At 34.2% G+C, this 16517-nt stretch overlaps 1 protein-coding gene across 1 annotated transcript in view; it reads left to right on the top strand.

Moving 5' to 3' along the window:
- Positions 1-16250, top strand: part of TUSC3 (tumor suppressor candidate 3) — a 109318-nt gene extending 93068 nt beyond the window's left edge. Inside the window, exons 8-10 of the mRNA XM_071432306.1 lie at positions 5744-5818; positions 8575-8665; positions 15965-16250. Coding sequence (XP_071288407.1) covers positions 5744-5818; positions 8575-8665; positions 15965-15980 — 182 coding nt within the window. The 3' untranslated portion in view covers positions 15981-16250. The remainder of the gene's footprint in view (positions 1-5743; positions 5819-8574; positions 8666-15964) is intronic.
- The last annotated feature ends 267 nt before the right edge of the window (positions 16251-16517 follow it).

Below are 16517 nucleotides of genomic sequence, written 5' to 3'. Positions count from 1 at the left end.
TGAATTTCAGTGATTTTCAACAATTTTCAGTTTCTGGTTAAAATTTTCCAATGCAAGTGCAGACGCCTGCAAAGCTAATCTAGCTGTCAGCTGCTCTTCCAATTGGCCCATTTTTATTTGCCTTTCACAAATAGCTGACTACTAGTCCACACAACACAAGGCATTCACTGACCTAAATGGGCTGAAGACATTTTTAAGGCTTTGTTTAGGCTTCAGTTAATTATTTTAGTGGTTAAGAAAAATATTAGCTTGATAAAAGATGCAGAAAACTAATCCAAAGTTTAATTTTTTACTTTTTGGATCCACAGATGCCTTTTACTAAATGGAGTAATCCTCAAGTGCATTCAGCTAAGAAATAAATTATATTGCCTAGATCCTAGCAATGTTGGAGAGTAAAACGACAGCCTAGACTCATACTGATGATGACTTACAGTGTAGAAAAAGAATGTGTGATATTCTTAAAAATATTTATAGGTTTTTAGGGAAAGCAAGAGAGATTGTGCCTGCGTGCAAGTATCAAGTGTGTGCCAACAAACAGATGAGACATCATAGGTCTAGTGTTTGAAATAAAGTGCTTGAAAATAAGGTAGATAAGGTAGTTTGTAATAGTGTTAGAATACTGAGAGAAAATTATATAGCCTCATCAATACTTAAAAATAGCTCAAATGAAGTTTGTTTTAGGAAATGTGTCTGCATTTAAAAGTTAAATTAAACTGTTAAGAAATTCCCTCATTTATTTGTTTCTCTGGTATGCTTAACATTAATGAAAGTAAAGTACTGTTATACATCTACCTGTTCTAGAGGTGTTTATACTTTTGTGATTTGAATATTAATTTGAAATACATATTTGAAAATTTAAAGAAATGGTTTACAAAATACAAGTAAAGCTAAAAAAAGATATTATGGGGCAAACCACGCTATAGAAATTTGCAAGGTGGACAGGACTAAACCTGAAATTTCATTAGATGTAATCTATACAACCAAAAAGGTCATAAATAATAAATGTAAAAATCATTTCCCCAATGTTAGTTTTAGCTGATCCTAAATGTGAATAATTAGGATGTAAATCAGACTGAAAAACTCTGAATGTTTGATTAGTGATTTAACACAAACTTAATCAGGTATCTCTATGCTCCATTTTGCAGCTGAATTAAAACAGATTCCAGAGTCTTTTTCTCCTTCTGATGCTTTTATATGGCCTTTCCATTCTCAGATGTCTAAGAGCACCACAAGAGCAATAGTTCCTTCAGTTTGTCTGTGGATTAGAGTGACAGGTTCATAAATTGAAGCTAAAACTAATCAAATTAATAATAAACTTTTGCACTATAGGACATTCTATATTAGTGTGAAATCTATTCTCTGCTCTGTTAAAATGATGAAAAAGCATCAAAAATAAAAGTGGTATAGTATAGTTGGAATTTCAATGGTAGAAATGCAAACTTTGAGCTACTTCACTGTTGTGACATGCATATTTCAAGGAGCTGAGTAGAATTCTGTGAAAGCCAAGACTTGTGGGATGCTTCCTAAAATTATTGAAAAAACATTCAGTTAAGCTGAAGCCAGAAGGTGTTAAACAGAAAGTATGTTTAGGGTTGTTTTTAGTATCATTACAACTGGATTTCAGGCCATTAAAAAATACTTAAATAGAGCTTGATTGTGTATTCATCCATAAATCCATATTCAGATAAATAATTTTCAGACTGTTCTCCACTTTTTCAACTTCTGATTTAGAAATAATCCTTCTTCAGTGAGATGAAATGTAGGGAAGTTGGCATCTTAAACATAGAAGTTTAAGTCTCAGTAAGAAAAAGCTAAATATCTGCATAATATGCCCTCTTGTAAGGGGCCAGCAAAGAATTTCTCATGTTCTAATCATCATCCCCCAGCAAAAAGCCAAGCAAACAAAAAATAAAATCAAAAGAAAAAAAAAAAAGAAAATTAAATAGAAAAGAGAGAGGACAAAATCTCTGTAGATCTTTCTCTTGATCATATTACTCCTTGAAAAAAAGTGTGTGCTTTTATTTGTTCCATGTCTGCTAAATTGAACCATCAATTTTTAAAGATTGAATGATAATCTATCCCCATTTTAGGTAACAGTAAACTGAGCACAGGCTCAAGTGGATGAATATTTTGTTCTCTAGTTTTTCTTGCTCATGTGTTATTAAGCAACTGCATGATCTGCATTTTAAAAGGTAGTTGTTTCTTTCTGTGTTTGTAATGCTAATGCCAGATTTTGCACCCTTGGCAAAAAAACAACTGAATATGAATGAGACCACCAAACTTTTTTTTACATAAGTAACGAAATGCTAGTCAGGCTAAGTCAGGCTATTTTCTCTCTTTCTTTCATTCCTCACTTACTACTAATTATGAATAAATTTGTGACATAATGATATAAATTATGTATTACATTAATAAACTTTGAAATTATCAGGTTTTCTTCCTTTTGGGCATTCTGTGATTAAATTTTCTATTAAAGTATGCTAATAATAAGTATCCAAAATTTAATAGTAATTAGTTTCATTTTGTAGGATATCTATAATTTTGATTTTATTGATCCAATATTTTTTGTTCTGTTTTGTTTTGGATTTAGTGGTCTGGTTTTTTTCCCTATTTCTGATAATGCATCTTGACTTTTTCAGGGCTCAATCTTTTATTCTGTTACTACCAACCATTTTATTGTGTAAGCTTATAAATTGTGATTATTACTGCCTTTTTCATCCTGCTTTAAAACTGTTGTTCTTCCTCTATCAAAATTCAAAACCTTTTCAAATGCCCTATGTAAATAATATGTTTTCAATTTTTATGAAAGCCTATCAGCTGGGAAAAGGAAAAGCAGAAGTTTCATATGTAAAAGTGTAATAATTTGGGAAGGTATATAACAGGATTTATACAAAAAAAAATTCAATAGAGGAATAAATTAATCAGAAAACATTTGCTTTCTTTGGCTTATCTGAGTGCCACATTCTCCTCATCTTTTCAAAATAGTTTCATAAGGCATAGTGAGGCAGATAAAGAGGAATTGGAAAATAAGTACATCTTTTGATGCATCATTTTTTGCAGGTTCAAGTAACCACTTGCTAAAATTTTACATTCTGCACTATTAGAGAATTGTGATACTGTAAAAGATTATTTTCAGAGCTGGGACTGTTGCCTTATGTTGTATAATATCAAGACATTGTGAAGGCATAACTTAGAATGTTAGAAATGAGTGAAAAATAGTAACAAGCTATATATTCTCTGGTAAAAAAGCTAATTATTGTATCAAAATGACAACTCAGGTTGCATTTTTATTTTAGCAACAGAGAACTGAGGCAGGTAGCATGCACAGTGTTACAGTGTGGCTGTGAAGCTGATGTCATTGAAGGTAAAAGGCAGCCAATGAGGCTGAAAGCTCAGCAATGTTGATTAAGGTTAGAAAGCAACAACTGAAGCAAAAATAGTGACAGCATTAGGGAAGCTTTAGGGGTAATGGTGTGAAGCTTCAAAAGAGAGGGGAAGAATTCCCCAGCACAATTCATGTGGTTACAGATCTATAGTTCTCAGTTGCAGAGCAAACAACTTACTTTTGTGAGATTGTTGTTCCTGATGGTAAGAAAAGTGAATTAAACTCATGGTCTGCTAAGAAAATAAGAACTTTGTTACACAGGGGATGTCTCCCAAATGGCTTTTTAGTGTGTGGTTGGTTGGTTGGTTTGTTTCTCAGAAGCAGCCAGGTAAGAGAAATAGCAAAGAACCACACTATGTACTGGTACTGCATGAGATAATCAAGAAAAAAAAAAAAAACAAAAACACAAAACATTTACAAGGCACTTCAAAACCTTTGCAAAAAGTAGCACTTTCCCAAGAGGACTTGGTGAGTTACCTTTACATCTTGGGGCTGTGAGGTTTTTTTCCCTTGACTGTTAAACTCAGGAGAAAAACACTACTAAAATCTAAGTGAGGAATTGGTAAAATAAAGTTATTAGGTAATGCTGCCTTAGGGGCTTTTCTTTAATAGGATAGAAATACATATGGAATATTTTTTCTCAGCCCTTTTTGTGACAACTGCCTCAATTAATTAATCTTTATGGTTTTGTAACATTGAAAAATGAAGAATTGAATTATTCTCATTACATTCTCCCCAATTCTTTTTCACTATTGGGAGCATAGCAGTAGAACAGGAGATTCCCAGTCTCATATGCTCGTGAATCTGAATCTTAACAAGTAAAACTTTTAGAAAGCAATTTTTGTATCATGGATTCCAAGATATTTTTTTTCACAGTATTTTGCCTTTTTTTTTTTTTTTTTTTTTTTTTTAGTATTTTTTCAAGTGCAGTCATAAGCTTTTGGAAGACTTGAATGTAACCAGTTATTCACAGACTGGCTCTGTGTCTTGCAGCTTGTACATGTGTGAGGAATTTAATTTGAATTACTAGCATAATTTTAATTGGAGCTTAATTTAGGACTGTAGGAAGATGTCTGCATCAAAGAGGTGATGTAAAAATTATATTTCCTCTATGTTGCCTATTTGCTTCTGCCATCTTTCACCATTGATGTTTACTTCTAAAAATCTTGTTATTCTTCATTTGACTTTTCTCAGTTTGTGTGTATAAAATTTGGAAGTCAAACCTGAGTCAGGCTGCTCATCTCTTAGGAAGTGTGATTGTGTTCACATTGACAGTTCTAAATCCTTTTGCTCAGGCTCAGCTTAATTAAAATTTTACAATGAAAATTTCAGATGTCTTTGAACATTTTGGTCTAATTTTGAACATTCCTAAAATGAAAAAATATTAATATATTATGATTAGTGCAAGTGTAATGTTACGAGAGGCAGATATTACATATGTATCTAGCACATTTGAAGTATCTTCTTGAATGGTGTGCATAAATAATAACATCTTATTCTTCAAGTCTGTAGTCATCATGCCCTGGGTTAAGTAATGTTGAAAACTCCAACCTTATTTGACCATCTGTAAAAGTGTGTTGAAGTTTGTCTTTGCTGCTATTGTGACCAATGGTTCTCATGATTCACACCTGCTTCAGAGTAGCATTCAGGCTTGCCTCTGTTTCAGAACAGATGTTATGCACAGTAGTAACTGTTCCTTTTTGTTGATATGGCTTCAAATAAACAATTAGGAGAATGGCTTAAGAGCTTGCTAGATTAGTGAAATTGTTTTATTGTTATGTACTTGTTCAGGTTTGTAACAGTTATAATAAGACAACAAAACCCTGAAAGTGACTGAGGACTTTGCCTCTGAGATGTTTCTCTGCTAAACTGTTAAGCAATATGACACTATAGAGGGAGTTAATGTCTTATCTAAATGCAGAGGAAGATAAACCAGTCCAACTGCTTCAGTTTGTGTCACATAACCAGTGAATTGTGTGCAATTGCAGTGAATGATTTCTGGATCTTTCAGTTTCTGTTTTTTAAAAATCTTTTGCTACCAATATACAGAATATTTTAAAATATTGGGGAATGGCTATTTCCATAACTGTCCAAAATTTTTGTCCTACTTGATGACTTGTCCTTTAAAACTTCTTGAACCTTCTTTGTTTTTTTTTAAATCTAGAATGTACAAAGAAATTCCTGCACATTTTTGCCATAGGTGACTGGATCGGCACGGTACAGATTGTGATACACAGTTGTTACATATAAATACCTTCTTTTATTTTATGAACTTGAAACCTGTAGTTCATAGATGTACCTTTGTGGCTTTCTGAGGTATCCACACATCTGCTGCTTTCCTTGACAATGGCAATTCAGATGCTGCTATCACCATGGGAATGGTACTCCTGAATGAAGCTGCTACCTCCAAAGGGGATGTTGGAAAAAGGAGAAGTAAGTTATACTTTATAGCTAAAGTAATGCTTGGACAATTAGAAGACACTGCAAAATTACAAATGAATATCTGATCAAGCTTTCAGACAGTCTCTACTTAAACCAATTTTTACCTTTAGTTGTTTGGAAAAGAGTAGAGCATAAAAATTCTGTTGATAAAACTGCATTCACATGAAATAGTAACAGTAAAAAAATACTTTAAGCATTTTCAGCCAAGGTACAGCTTGACACAGTATCTCTACTATATTGCATAAATGCTTTTTGGCTCTTGAATTATATTAGAAGTCAGTGACATTAAAGAACAAGAGTTTCAAAACGTTGTTTTCAGATGACAACATCCAAAATAGTGTGGAAATTCTTTTCTTTGGTACTCTTGCAAGTATCGAGTCTCCAGAGGAAGGTGGAAGCCCAACAGTAGGTTTAATACAGAACATACCTAATCTGAAATGTCTAAAGATATTTAGCTTGAAGTGCAATTTTTAATGTTTTTCTGAATTTTGTTGGTACTCAGAATATTTGTGAGATTTTTTTCTCAATGAATCACATAAACACACAATATGAAAGTGTTTTATCCAGAATCAAACTTCCTCACTGTTATGTCAAACAAGGTTTTACTGAGTATGACATAGGTTGAAACAAAGATGCCCATCTGCCTTTGCACTTTTTATATCCCCTGACTTACTTTTCTTATATAAGCCATTGAAGGTTTTTGGAAGATACCAGATTTCCTACACTGCCTCCTCTTTCTTTTGAGGTCAGTTCTTTAGGTTCCCTGTAATACACAGTATTGCAGATAGAGCTGGCCAACCATTTTCTTTAAAAGGATTCTAGAACTCTTCATGGTAATTAGAGTGAATGGGTGAATGGCTAGAGATATCTCTAATCTATAGTAATTTGAGGGTCTCCTTCAGCAAGCTGTAGATGTGTCATTAATTCTGAATATCTTCTATAGTAGCTAGCTTTAACAGTGGTGTCAAAGTGATGCTTTAGGTTTTATCTTTTATATTTTTCAGATTCTGTACTGCTTTAGTGTGTAGTTCTGAGCTTCATATTAAGGGATGGTAAGCTCTCTTCACAGAGTAGGTAAACAAAACAGTTCCTTTTCTAGCTTGGGAACAAGGACAACTGATCCAAATTTCAGGTCCAAGAGCATAAACAGCGGTGGACTGAAGAGAGAACAAGAAGGATGGAACTTCATAACCTAACGCTATAATTGGACAATTAACTCCTGTATGCAAATGGACCAGGGCATATAAAAGTGTGAGACCTTGTGACCGGTCGCCCATTTTGTGACCATTTTGGTTTATCTTGGGTGTAGCCCTGGCTGGGCTCCTGTGCTGCCCAAGGTGGATCCATTGGAGACTTTAATAAATTCCTACCTTATTCTTTAGCTCTGTCTAGTCTCTGTTCTAGGACAGCCTTCACAAGGGATCAAAAAGATACAGTGACATAAGTTTAATTGGAATTTGATCATAGCTCTGGGCCTGTGAACACACTGAAATATCAGTGGACTGCAGTAAAAATTCAGGCTCTTTGCTCTTTGTGGCCATTATATGAATGCTTTCTGTGTATCTGCCTTGCACTGTTCATGCTTCCAGTTTATTCATCCATGCTTGTAAATCATATTTGTGAGTGGTGATTTCTTTATAATGAAGTATGTTTATTAGGTTTGTACCTGGCTAGTTTTCTCAAAATAACTGTAGAAATTTTATATTCCAGTTGACATGTGTCACTTTCCACATGGTCAGTTTTAATGAAAAAATGCATCATTGTCAGTTTCCTTCGCTTCATGTTTTCTCATCCTTCGCTCAAAGGCAGCACACTTTTGAAGCATGAATATTGCAATTAAATAGCAAGGAGTTGGCTGAAGTAGGAATAGTATAAGAAGAGGAATTTTTAAAATCAAAGTAGCTCACTAGAATCAAAATGTTATCTAATGCAGATGAGCTGCATCTCAGTTTGGAACATGTGCCTCTTTTTAAAAAAATTACTTACTTGCAGTAGAGTGGGCTATCACAATCAAGAAGGTTTTATGCTATTAGTGCACAGGATGCCAACAGATGTTCCAAATTTTGTTTGTTAATTTAAGCATTTACTTTGTTAGTTCATTCTTTTATCTGAAAAGATGAAAAGCACTTTCACCTGGATGGTATCAGAAGATCTTCATCATTGTTATTTACCTTCAGAACCTGAAGATTTATATTGCTAGTGAGCTAAGAGTAAAAAGTAATTTGGCTGCCAGCCTTGGAACTTAGAACAGTGACATTTTTAGCTATTAGTAACTAGATAAAGTAGTTACTAAGCTGCCTTTACAGCTACTTCAGCCATATATGGTTGGCTAGAGACATGATTCCATTAGTCAAGGGACATTTTTCTAAATGGAATTTTTTTTTCCAAAAAGAACAAGCAAATATCTGAAATGACATTATTTGATATGTATAATTTAATGGGCTATTAAATCCATTATCAGCGGTAAGGTGTTTGCATCCACATACATTTGACTTTCAAATTTCTGCTTTTTTCTTGAAAATACATTTGCCCTGACAGGTTATTTTTTCCTAATAACCATAAATGTTATTTCCATATCTGTTTGAAATCCTGTCAGAAGATAGTGGGCTTCAGTAGTCAAGGCAGTAACATTTTGTGTTTAACTGTGTCAGAATTCTCTATAAATGATTGACATAAATAATATTGTTTGTAGAGATTGCAGTTTTAAATCTTTTATGTGCTAATAAACAAAGTTATTTTCTTTCCAGTAATATGTCTGGTAGGCCTTGGTCTTGTGGTCTTTTTCTTCAGCTTCCTGCTGTCGATATTTCGCTCCAAATACCACGGCTACCCATACAGGTAATCTGTCTTTAAATTCTCATCCTATAGACTGTAATAGCTCTGTAGAAGTTTAAGAATTGCTTTCAGCTAAACAATCTTTAATCTTTACCACTGAAGTCAATGGAAGGTGGTAGAAGCAGGAAGAATGGTGATTAATTTAAACAACCCCAAAAGGACTGGAATGCAACTGTTAAAGCAGACCAGTTAAAAGGGTTTGAGCACAGATGTGTGACATACGCAGTGCCCCCCTGAAAAACGCAGAAAAAATACATGCTTTGGTTTGTAAGGCTTTATTAGATTTTTATTTTTGTATAACTAAGATGTACATAAGACAGGGCAGAAAAAACAAAGCACTGTATGCTGCTAAAATTTGACTTCACTAAAAGTACCCTTTTCTTTTGTCAGCCGCACCATGCAGGAGAGAAAGGATTATAGTTTTTCTAAATTATACATACACCTGTCAGTTAAACAGCTACAATTTTTCTGACAAAGGAAAAAGTACATTTCTCTGATTAGGCCACATGATTAGAACAACAGCCAGTTTTGTATTTTTTGTTATATTCCACTAAAAAGGATTCAGCCTTGCAAAGCCAACTTAGATGTAACATTTCAGCTATAACCTTACAATTTTTCTGTTAGTTTTTGCTCTAAGACTTCAGAACTATTTTCATTTTTACAGAGGTTGGTCTCTTTATGCCATTTAATTGACATTTAGGTTGCTTCAGATTAGTTTTATTATTTAATAACACCATACTGAAGAAAAGGAAACTCTTTCTGTTGCAATATGTGCACAAGGTTTGCTCCTGCTTTTTAGTAATTTCTGCTAAGGAAAGAGGTCTGTAAAGGACTCAGTGGCATCATTCTGCAAAATTTCATCAGTATGAAATTAATAGCCATTTGGGATAGACTGTCCTGCTTCTCACCATCCTCTCTGGAGATTACTTCTAGCTTGACTGAGTTGGGGTGAAAGGCAGGATACAGTTTTGCTAAGTGTGAGGTTTTCTTACCTTCCATTAACTGTTTAAGTCTTAAACTTTAAAGAAGCAGGATTTATGAGCTTAATCTGCAGCTGAAAGCTCACTTGAGAAGCACTGCCAAAGAATGGCAACTCATGGTCTGAGCTCCCTTCTCCACTTAATAAACTTCTCATAACAAGTTTATTAAATGGAGAAGGCGATGGTGGTGGCGTGTTCCCTGCCATGCAGTTTATCAGTTACTGAAGAGAACCTGACAATTGTACTAGTTTCACTTTTAGTTCATATTAGGAATGTTCATATCACTTATAACATCATGCTTATATATCTGTGCCAGACCTTGCATTGCTTTTGTGAAAGTTTGCAATAGGGGATTTTGGCTGCTGCCTGATACCTAGGATGTCTGGTGCTGAGCAGCATTGTGAGCATTAGTGTGCTCTGTGAGTTTGCATGCCAACACCATACCATTGGTGTTAGTGCAAACTTAGTCACTGAATATATCTTGTAGTATCAGGTATTATAAACTTTGGGAATCTTAATTTAAATAATGTAGGGCTTTTCTCTCTTCTCTTGCTAATCTGTTTGCTGTAAATGCTAGGTGGAGTAGAGTTTTAAATTTTATTCTCCCCACAATTAATGTAGAATTTATTGAAATACCAGATGTCTTTTAATGGGAGTGTCTAGCAGAAGTTGGAGGCCTACGTAGATTTCATACTTCTCTTTTATTATCCAAGCTAAGAATAAAGGAGAGCAAGATTTGGGGCTAGGGGGCAGAATTCTAATAAAAGCTTATTCATTTGATAGGTGATACATATCAAAAGTGTACCTGCTAGTATGCTAAAGCTGGTTAAAAAATTAATAAATCCGGGACAATGAAAAAGGATAATTCATCACAATCCTGATAAAATAAAGTAGTGCCATATCATGTTGTTACTGTGAAAAAATTACTAGATCCATAAACCAAATTCTGTCTTAAGGAGCTAATTAGAGTCAATACCATAACTTACAAATCAAGTAAATTCATAAAGAAATGAACAGCGTTTATGCCTAAACTCATAGGAAACATTTAATAGCTGGGTAAGTGTGATGCAGTTTTCTTGGGGTTTTTTAAATACTGTTACTGCTTCTTCATGATTACGCAAGATCTTTTGGGCTTAGTTGGTCTGTCCTGGATGGTTCCAAGTCTTCCTGGTAATAAATTAATCATTCAATCTTAAATCCTCACTCAATCTTAAATCCTCACAATCATCTAGTATTGGAAGCCATCACTAGAGCTGATCCTTTTGCTCTACTATTATCAAATTTCATTTACTCATTTAAAATGTAAATGTGTAATTTATTTATCAGGTCATTTCCAGTGCTAAATCTTTCATGTTTCTGTTGGTCTCTTGGGTAGCTCTGACCCAATTTGCTGTTATTTTAAATAAACACTGTTGATTATTTGACACTTCAGTGGTCACAATATGTCATCTTCTTCACAATCCCACAGCATTTTTTAGAGAAGCCTCTATGTTTCTTGTGGATAGTTGTTAGGAATTTTAATGAATATGCAATACACTGAGGAGGACCAAGTATATAAACTCTTATTTTCTCTTTCCTCTTTTAATTTAGTATCTTGCATTTTGACTTCAGTCTTATGTGCTAAAATACATTAATCTTCTTGTCTGAATTCCTTAAGATCTTCCTAGAAGTTCCATTTCCACACCTCATCAATTGATCCCAATGCAGATATATCTTAAGATGTGAAATATGTCTATCCTTTTCCTTTCACTGGTTGTAGATTTCACCTTGAAACTCTCAGTCTTTATGGGATGAATTGTCCTCAGGCTAGTAAAGCTTTGCCTTTAACAATATTAACAACAATGCATACTAATGATCTGTCAGGGAAAAAGTGACATTATGTTGGCCTGCCTAAAAACACAGTTAAAGAAAACTGAAATTGCTTTAATGCTATATGCATGACCTCAAGCATCAACTTCCCTATCCTACTTAAAAAAGAAAAGAATTCAAATGTCCTAAATTGTTTCCATTCTCTGGTATTGAACAGCCAAATCAGTTCTTTGTGAAATATCACGCATTGGTAAGAAGTGAAACTATAACACAATCTGCTGTGCATCCTCTTTTCTGCAGTGACCTCCAGGTAGCGAAGATAACTCAAAACAGAGCTGGATAAACATAAAGCCACAGTCAAAAACTGGAAAAAAAACATTATTTATTTTTCTAATGGGGTCTTTTAAGGTGCTCTTTAGAGGGCATGTATATAGGAAGGCACAGTAATTTCGACAGACTTTTCGATCCACTTCAGACATTCCCAATTCTGATTTGATTCTTTCTTTCACAGGATTTTCTTCTTGAAGGCTAGTATTGGGCAAAAATTGTTTCTTTAATATGCTGGTAAAATACTCTTACACAGTATAGCATTGAAATGGGAAAGGTGATTCAAAGTGGGGTCATCATGAAGGTTACTCACTAAGCAAATACAATCATGATAGATGAGCTCACATGCAGCAAATCTTTCTGCTAGACCCATTTTTGCCATGGCAGGAATTTTTCATGGCTGTATTAATCTACCTTTTTATGGGAACGAGATGAAATTTTTCATTTTGCTAAAACTTTCACTTTAATTGATATCATTAACTATTGAAAGATTATGTAATAATTTTATTTTATACTCTTGAGCATTTTCTCTTTATAATTCTTTCTGGATAAAACAAGTGTGTTAATATATCTTGGACAATGTTTTTAGGAAGCCTTCTCACCCTATTCTTTAAAGTGAATAAATGATATGTTAAATATCAGATATACTCAGTGACTGAGCAATAAAATGTAATTATAACAATACAGAATTTCATCTGTCATTTCATACACACGGGAGTGACACAGAGACTGTTCTTCACTATATGCCAAACCCATGAACTCTAAGTTGACTTTGCAAGTCAGGAAATAGCTTGGCTCTCTGGAAACCACACCTTAGGCAGTTTCAACCCAAAAAGCATAAAGATTATGAAAAAGAATGAGAGAGCATGCTAAGAACAGAAGATATCAGTACATAAGCACAGTATTGTATTACTGGGAATTTTAAGCATGTAAATATTTGTTACACTGCTTCAAGAGGATGCAGAGAAAAGTTTCATCCATGCTTTACTGGTATTAAAAACATTTCTTGCTTTTTTCTTTTAGCTTTGGCTGCAACCTAACTGCCCTAGATTGCTTTTTCTGCTTTATTTTCTGAATGAAACTTCTAGCACAGTTTCATTACTCTTAACACTTTAAATTGTTCTTTCAAGCCTACATTTTATCATTAGTTGTTTTAATCTCAATTTAAATGAAATAAACACTTGAACATATTCTATGTTTTCATAATTTTTCATTAAGTAGATTTTGAATTTTTTTAGAACCTGCCTTGCAGTTGAATGTTTCATTATCCAATTATCCTTCATAGCCATTATATTTCAGAGTAATAAGAATAATGTGAACTTTTTTTAGTTAAACCATAAAAAATAATCAGCCTTCTGAACTATGTATTGATGGAACAGAAAATACATATTCTTTATTGGCTAGCAGAGAAAATGAACTACGCTGTGCAAAGCATGATAAATAAGAGATGCCTTATTTTCATCAAAAACCCATAAATGTTAAGTCAGACATAAAGTATTCATTTATTGCTTGGGGAAGGGCAGTCAATGCAACAGGACACACAAATTGTAAGATGCCCCAGAGCTTGAAAAATCCTCACATTCACTGTATACACATCTACCCCATGTTGTAATTAAATTAGTTTCAGTAAAGAAATCCTATATAATATTGAAATTAAATGCAAGTGAATAAAATAGAATAGTTATTTCTTGGAAATATACTGGAAAAATATTAATACTTCAAAAAAATAGCATCTACAGACATATGAAATTAAATTTATTAATAAACATGAGCATACTACTAGCAGCTTTTTAGATATTTCATGCACAATTAAATTTATTAACCTTAACTTTATGAATTGGCAAACCTACTTCTGATAAATACCAGGATTCAAAATTTGATCTATAGTGCCCAGCAAAACTGCCTACTTTCTTTAAAACAGCAGAAATCAAGATTATTTTAAAAGACAGGAAAACATATAATATACAGTTGTCAAAACAAAGCCTTTACATTTAGTATTTTCTATACTACTACTATTAATGTGGCTAAACAGTATGTTTTCAAGAAAAAAGCTGCCCATGAAAATGGAAGACAACACAGTACAGTCTCCCTCTATTCATCTAAACCATATAACAGCATGCTGAATTCATGAAAAGCCACAAACCTCCATATTCTTCTCTGTGTGAAGTGTCAACATCAGTGCTGTTTTCTAATCCTTTAAAAATGGGAGATCTGAATGCTAGATGTCTGCATCAGTAGCAGGTTACTTACTGTGGCAAACAGTTTGGATGCTCTTCTCCCAGAAGGACCTTCCTTCTGTGATTATCACTATTTAAAATGCCTCTTTTTGCTTGTATGCCTTTCCTATAAGTCTGACAGTCTGCCATTTACTTTTACCTATTTCTATCCATTCCCATCTAGTTTATGTCTTGAGGGGCACAGTTTGTCCAGGCTTTCCTGTTCTGCTGCACCCTCTTTTGCAGTGTGTTCTCTTCTGTCTGTCTGCAGATCTATCCCCACAGATATTGTCCAGTTTGTTACTCTTGATTTTTAGAAACTGCCTCCCCCCCATCTCCTCCTTTGTGGCTACTCTATGGTTTTTTCATGGGGTTTTGGCTTTTTGTATCTTCCATAGAGTCAAAGAATAGCTGGGGTTGAAGTGACTCCTAGAGATGAATCACTCTTCTAAAGTAGGTTCACTTATAGCAGTTTGAACAAGATCACTTCCAGGCAGGTTTTTTGACAGGAAGAGCCTCCACAACCTCTCTGGATAGCCTGTTCCACTGCTCTCTCACCCTTGAAATAAGAAAGTTTGTCCTCATACTCAGATGGAAATTGATGTGTTTCAGCTTTCTGCCTACACTTGTTTTAGATCTTTCAGTGTTTCTTTTGTCTATATTCTGTATTGTGTCTCTTAGCTGCTAAAGGTGCAGTTCCCTTATAGACAGAAAGTAAGGATCAATAGCTGTGGTAGAAGCATGTTGATCCAACTGCTGTATTTCTATTTCTTTGCTGTTACTGATTGAGTCTTTTACAGCTCTTAAGCCTATCAATGCTAGGCTTAAGAAATCTTCAGCCCATCCCACTCTTCTCTCCAAACTTTTTCACTACTATTAGTCCTCTCTCTTCTCCTCTCAGATCCTTTCCTGTACATGGCCTTACACATCTGTTCTAGACCTGGGTTATGTTTTCAGTCACATGTGCTCAGCATTCCCTTACTTCCCCCTTCAGCCCTCTGCAATTCTCTCCATGCAGTAGTTCTTGCTGGCTTTTCCCATCGTTAATCCCTTCACCCCCAGCACCAGACAGTCGCTGTCTGTTTTGCCTTGCTTTGTATGTCTTGCCTAACGAGCTTGTCAGCTTTTTGCAGCAGTGAACATCTTTATACTGATACAGTCTTTTAAGCTTGTGGCACTTGTATTTATGTTTTGTAATGATTAATTATTGCCATGAATGGAAAAACTGGTGAAATTACTACAGCATGTATGCTAGTGCACACTGCATATCTAGGAGTTGAAAGACCTACCAGGCAAAGCTAGAGGCAGTACTTTCATTTAGCAGTTCCTGGCTTGTGTGTTTGTACAGTTAGTCCATAGTCTTGCACAAGTCTCTGTCTCTCTGGGTTCCCACTTCCCAGTCTATGGGATTTGGTAAAGTACTTAGAAAGGTGTGACACACAATATATTCTACATTTTAAAAATAAAAAGTTTCCTTCCAGATGTAAAGAAACAGCAATGTCATTGGAAACATCTTAATTTATTAAAATATTAAGAATTTAAGAATCTGCAACCCTACAGAGCCTTGCCAATTGCTCTATACTCTCCCAACTCTGGGGCCACTTCAGCAGTAAAAGAAGATGGTTTGAAATAAACCTGAAACATCCCCTGGGAGAGATTTCTCACTTCAAGTAATAAGAACAGATGCAGAACTTGATTAAAGAGAACAGATGTTTGAAGAGCGTTTTTCTTTTTAATTTTTTTAAATAGGCAAATTTAAGTTTCAATCACTTATGTTTTATTTGATAACTTTCATGCTTGCTTAGTAATTACTAAATGGAATATAAAAACTTAAGAGATTATTACACAAATGTCAAATGACTTTTCAAATTAATGTTTTGAAGTCCTTATTTATTATTCTTTTCAAATTATTTTGGTGCTATGTTTTATATGCATTTTTCAGCATTTAATCATGTTTTCTTTCTTTTCAGCTTCTTAATTAAATGAATTCAAGTGGGATTCACTTAGAGCTGCTTACCGTGAAGATAAGCTACAACTGCTATTTTCAGCTCACCAATGTTACATGTATTCAAGAATCTTTTGTTGGTTCATCTGTTTTTGTGATAATTTATATAGTATCGTGATAGAGAAATGAATGCAGTTTTATGCAATGAATGCATAATTTATAGAAACATATAGTAAATATCTCATTGGGAAGTGCTAAAATGCTATGAATATAGTGTGCTCAAGAATTTAAATAAATTTCAGTATAATGGGCTTCTGTTTAAGTCTTCCTTATTAACTGTACTACATGGATCCAAAGGGTATTGCTGAGATTTTTCACCCGAAGTTTGTTTTGAGATGTGTTTTTGAACTGAACAAAATAACATCAGTTCTTTAGCTACAATTAAGAGATACACCCTGGTGGAAACTATTATTTAATGACTACACCTTACCCTCACTTTGCTTTGTAACTGAGTATTTGTATAGAGTCTCTGATCAACTCTGACATGCTGAGCCATTAACATAAAATTCTATTCTACA

This window comes from Agelaius tricolor, unplaced genomic scaffold, assembly GCF_023055355.1.
Source record: "Agelaius tricolor isolate 1412-34295 unplaced genomic scaffold, bAgeTri1.0.p SCAF_8, whole genome shotgun sequence".
Taxonomy (NCBI): Eukaryota; Metazoa; Chordata; class Aves; order Passeriformes; family Icteridae; genus Agelaius; species Agelaius tricolor.
The sequence above is the reverse complement of the archived record's forward strand: the minus strand, read 5'-3'. Positions and strand labels throughout refer to the sequence as shown.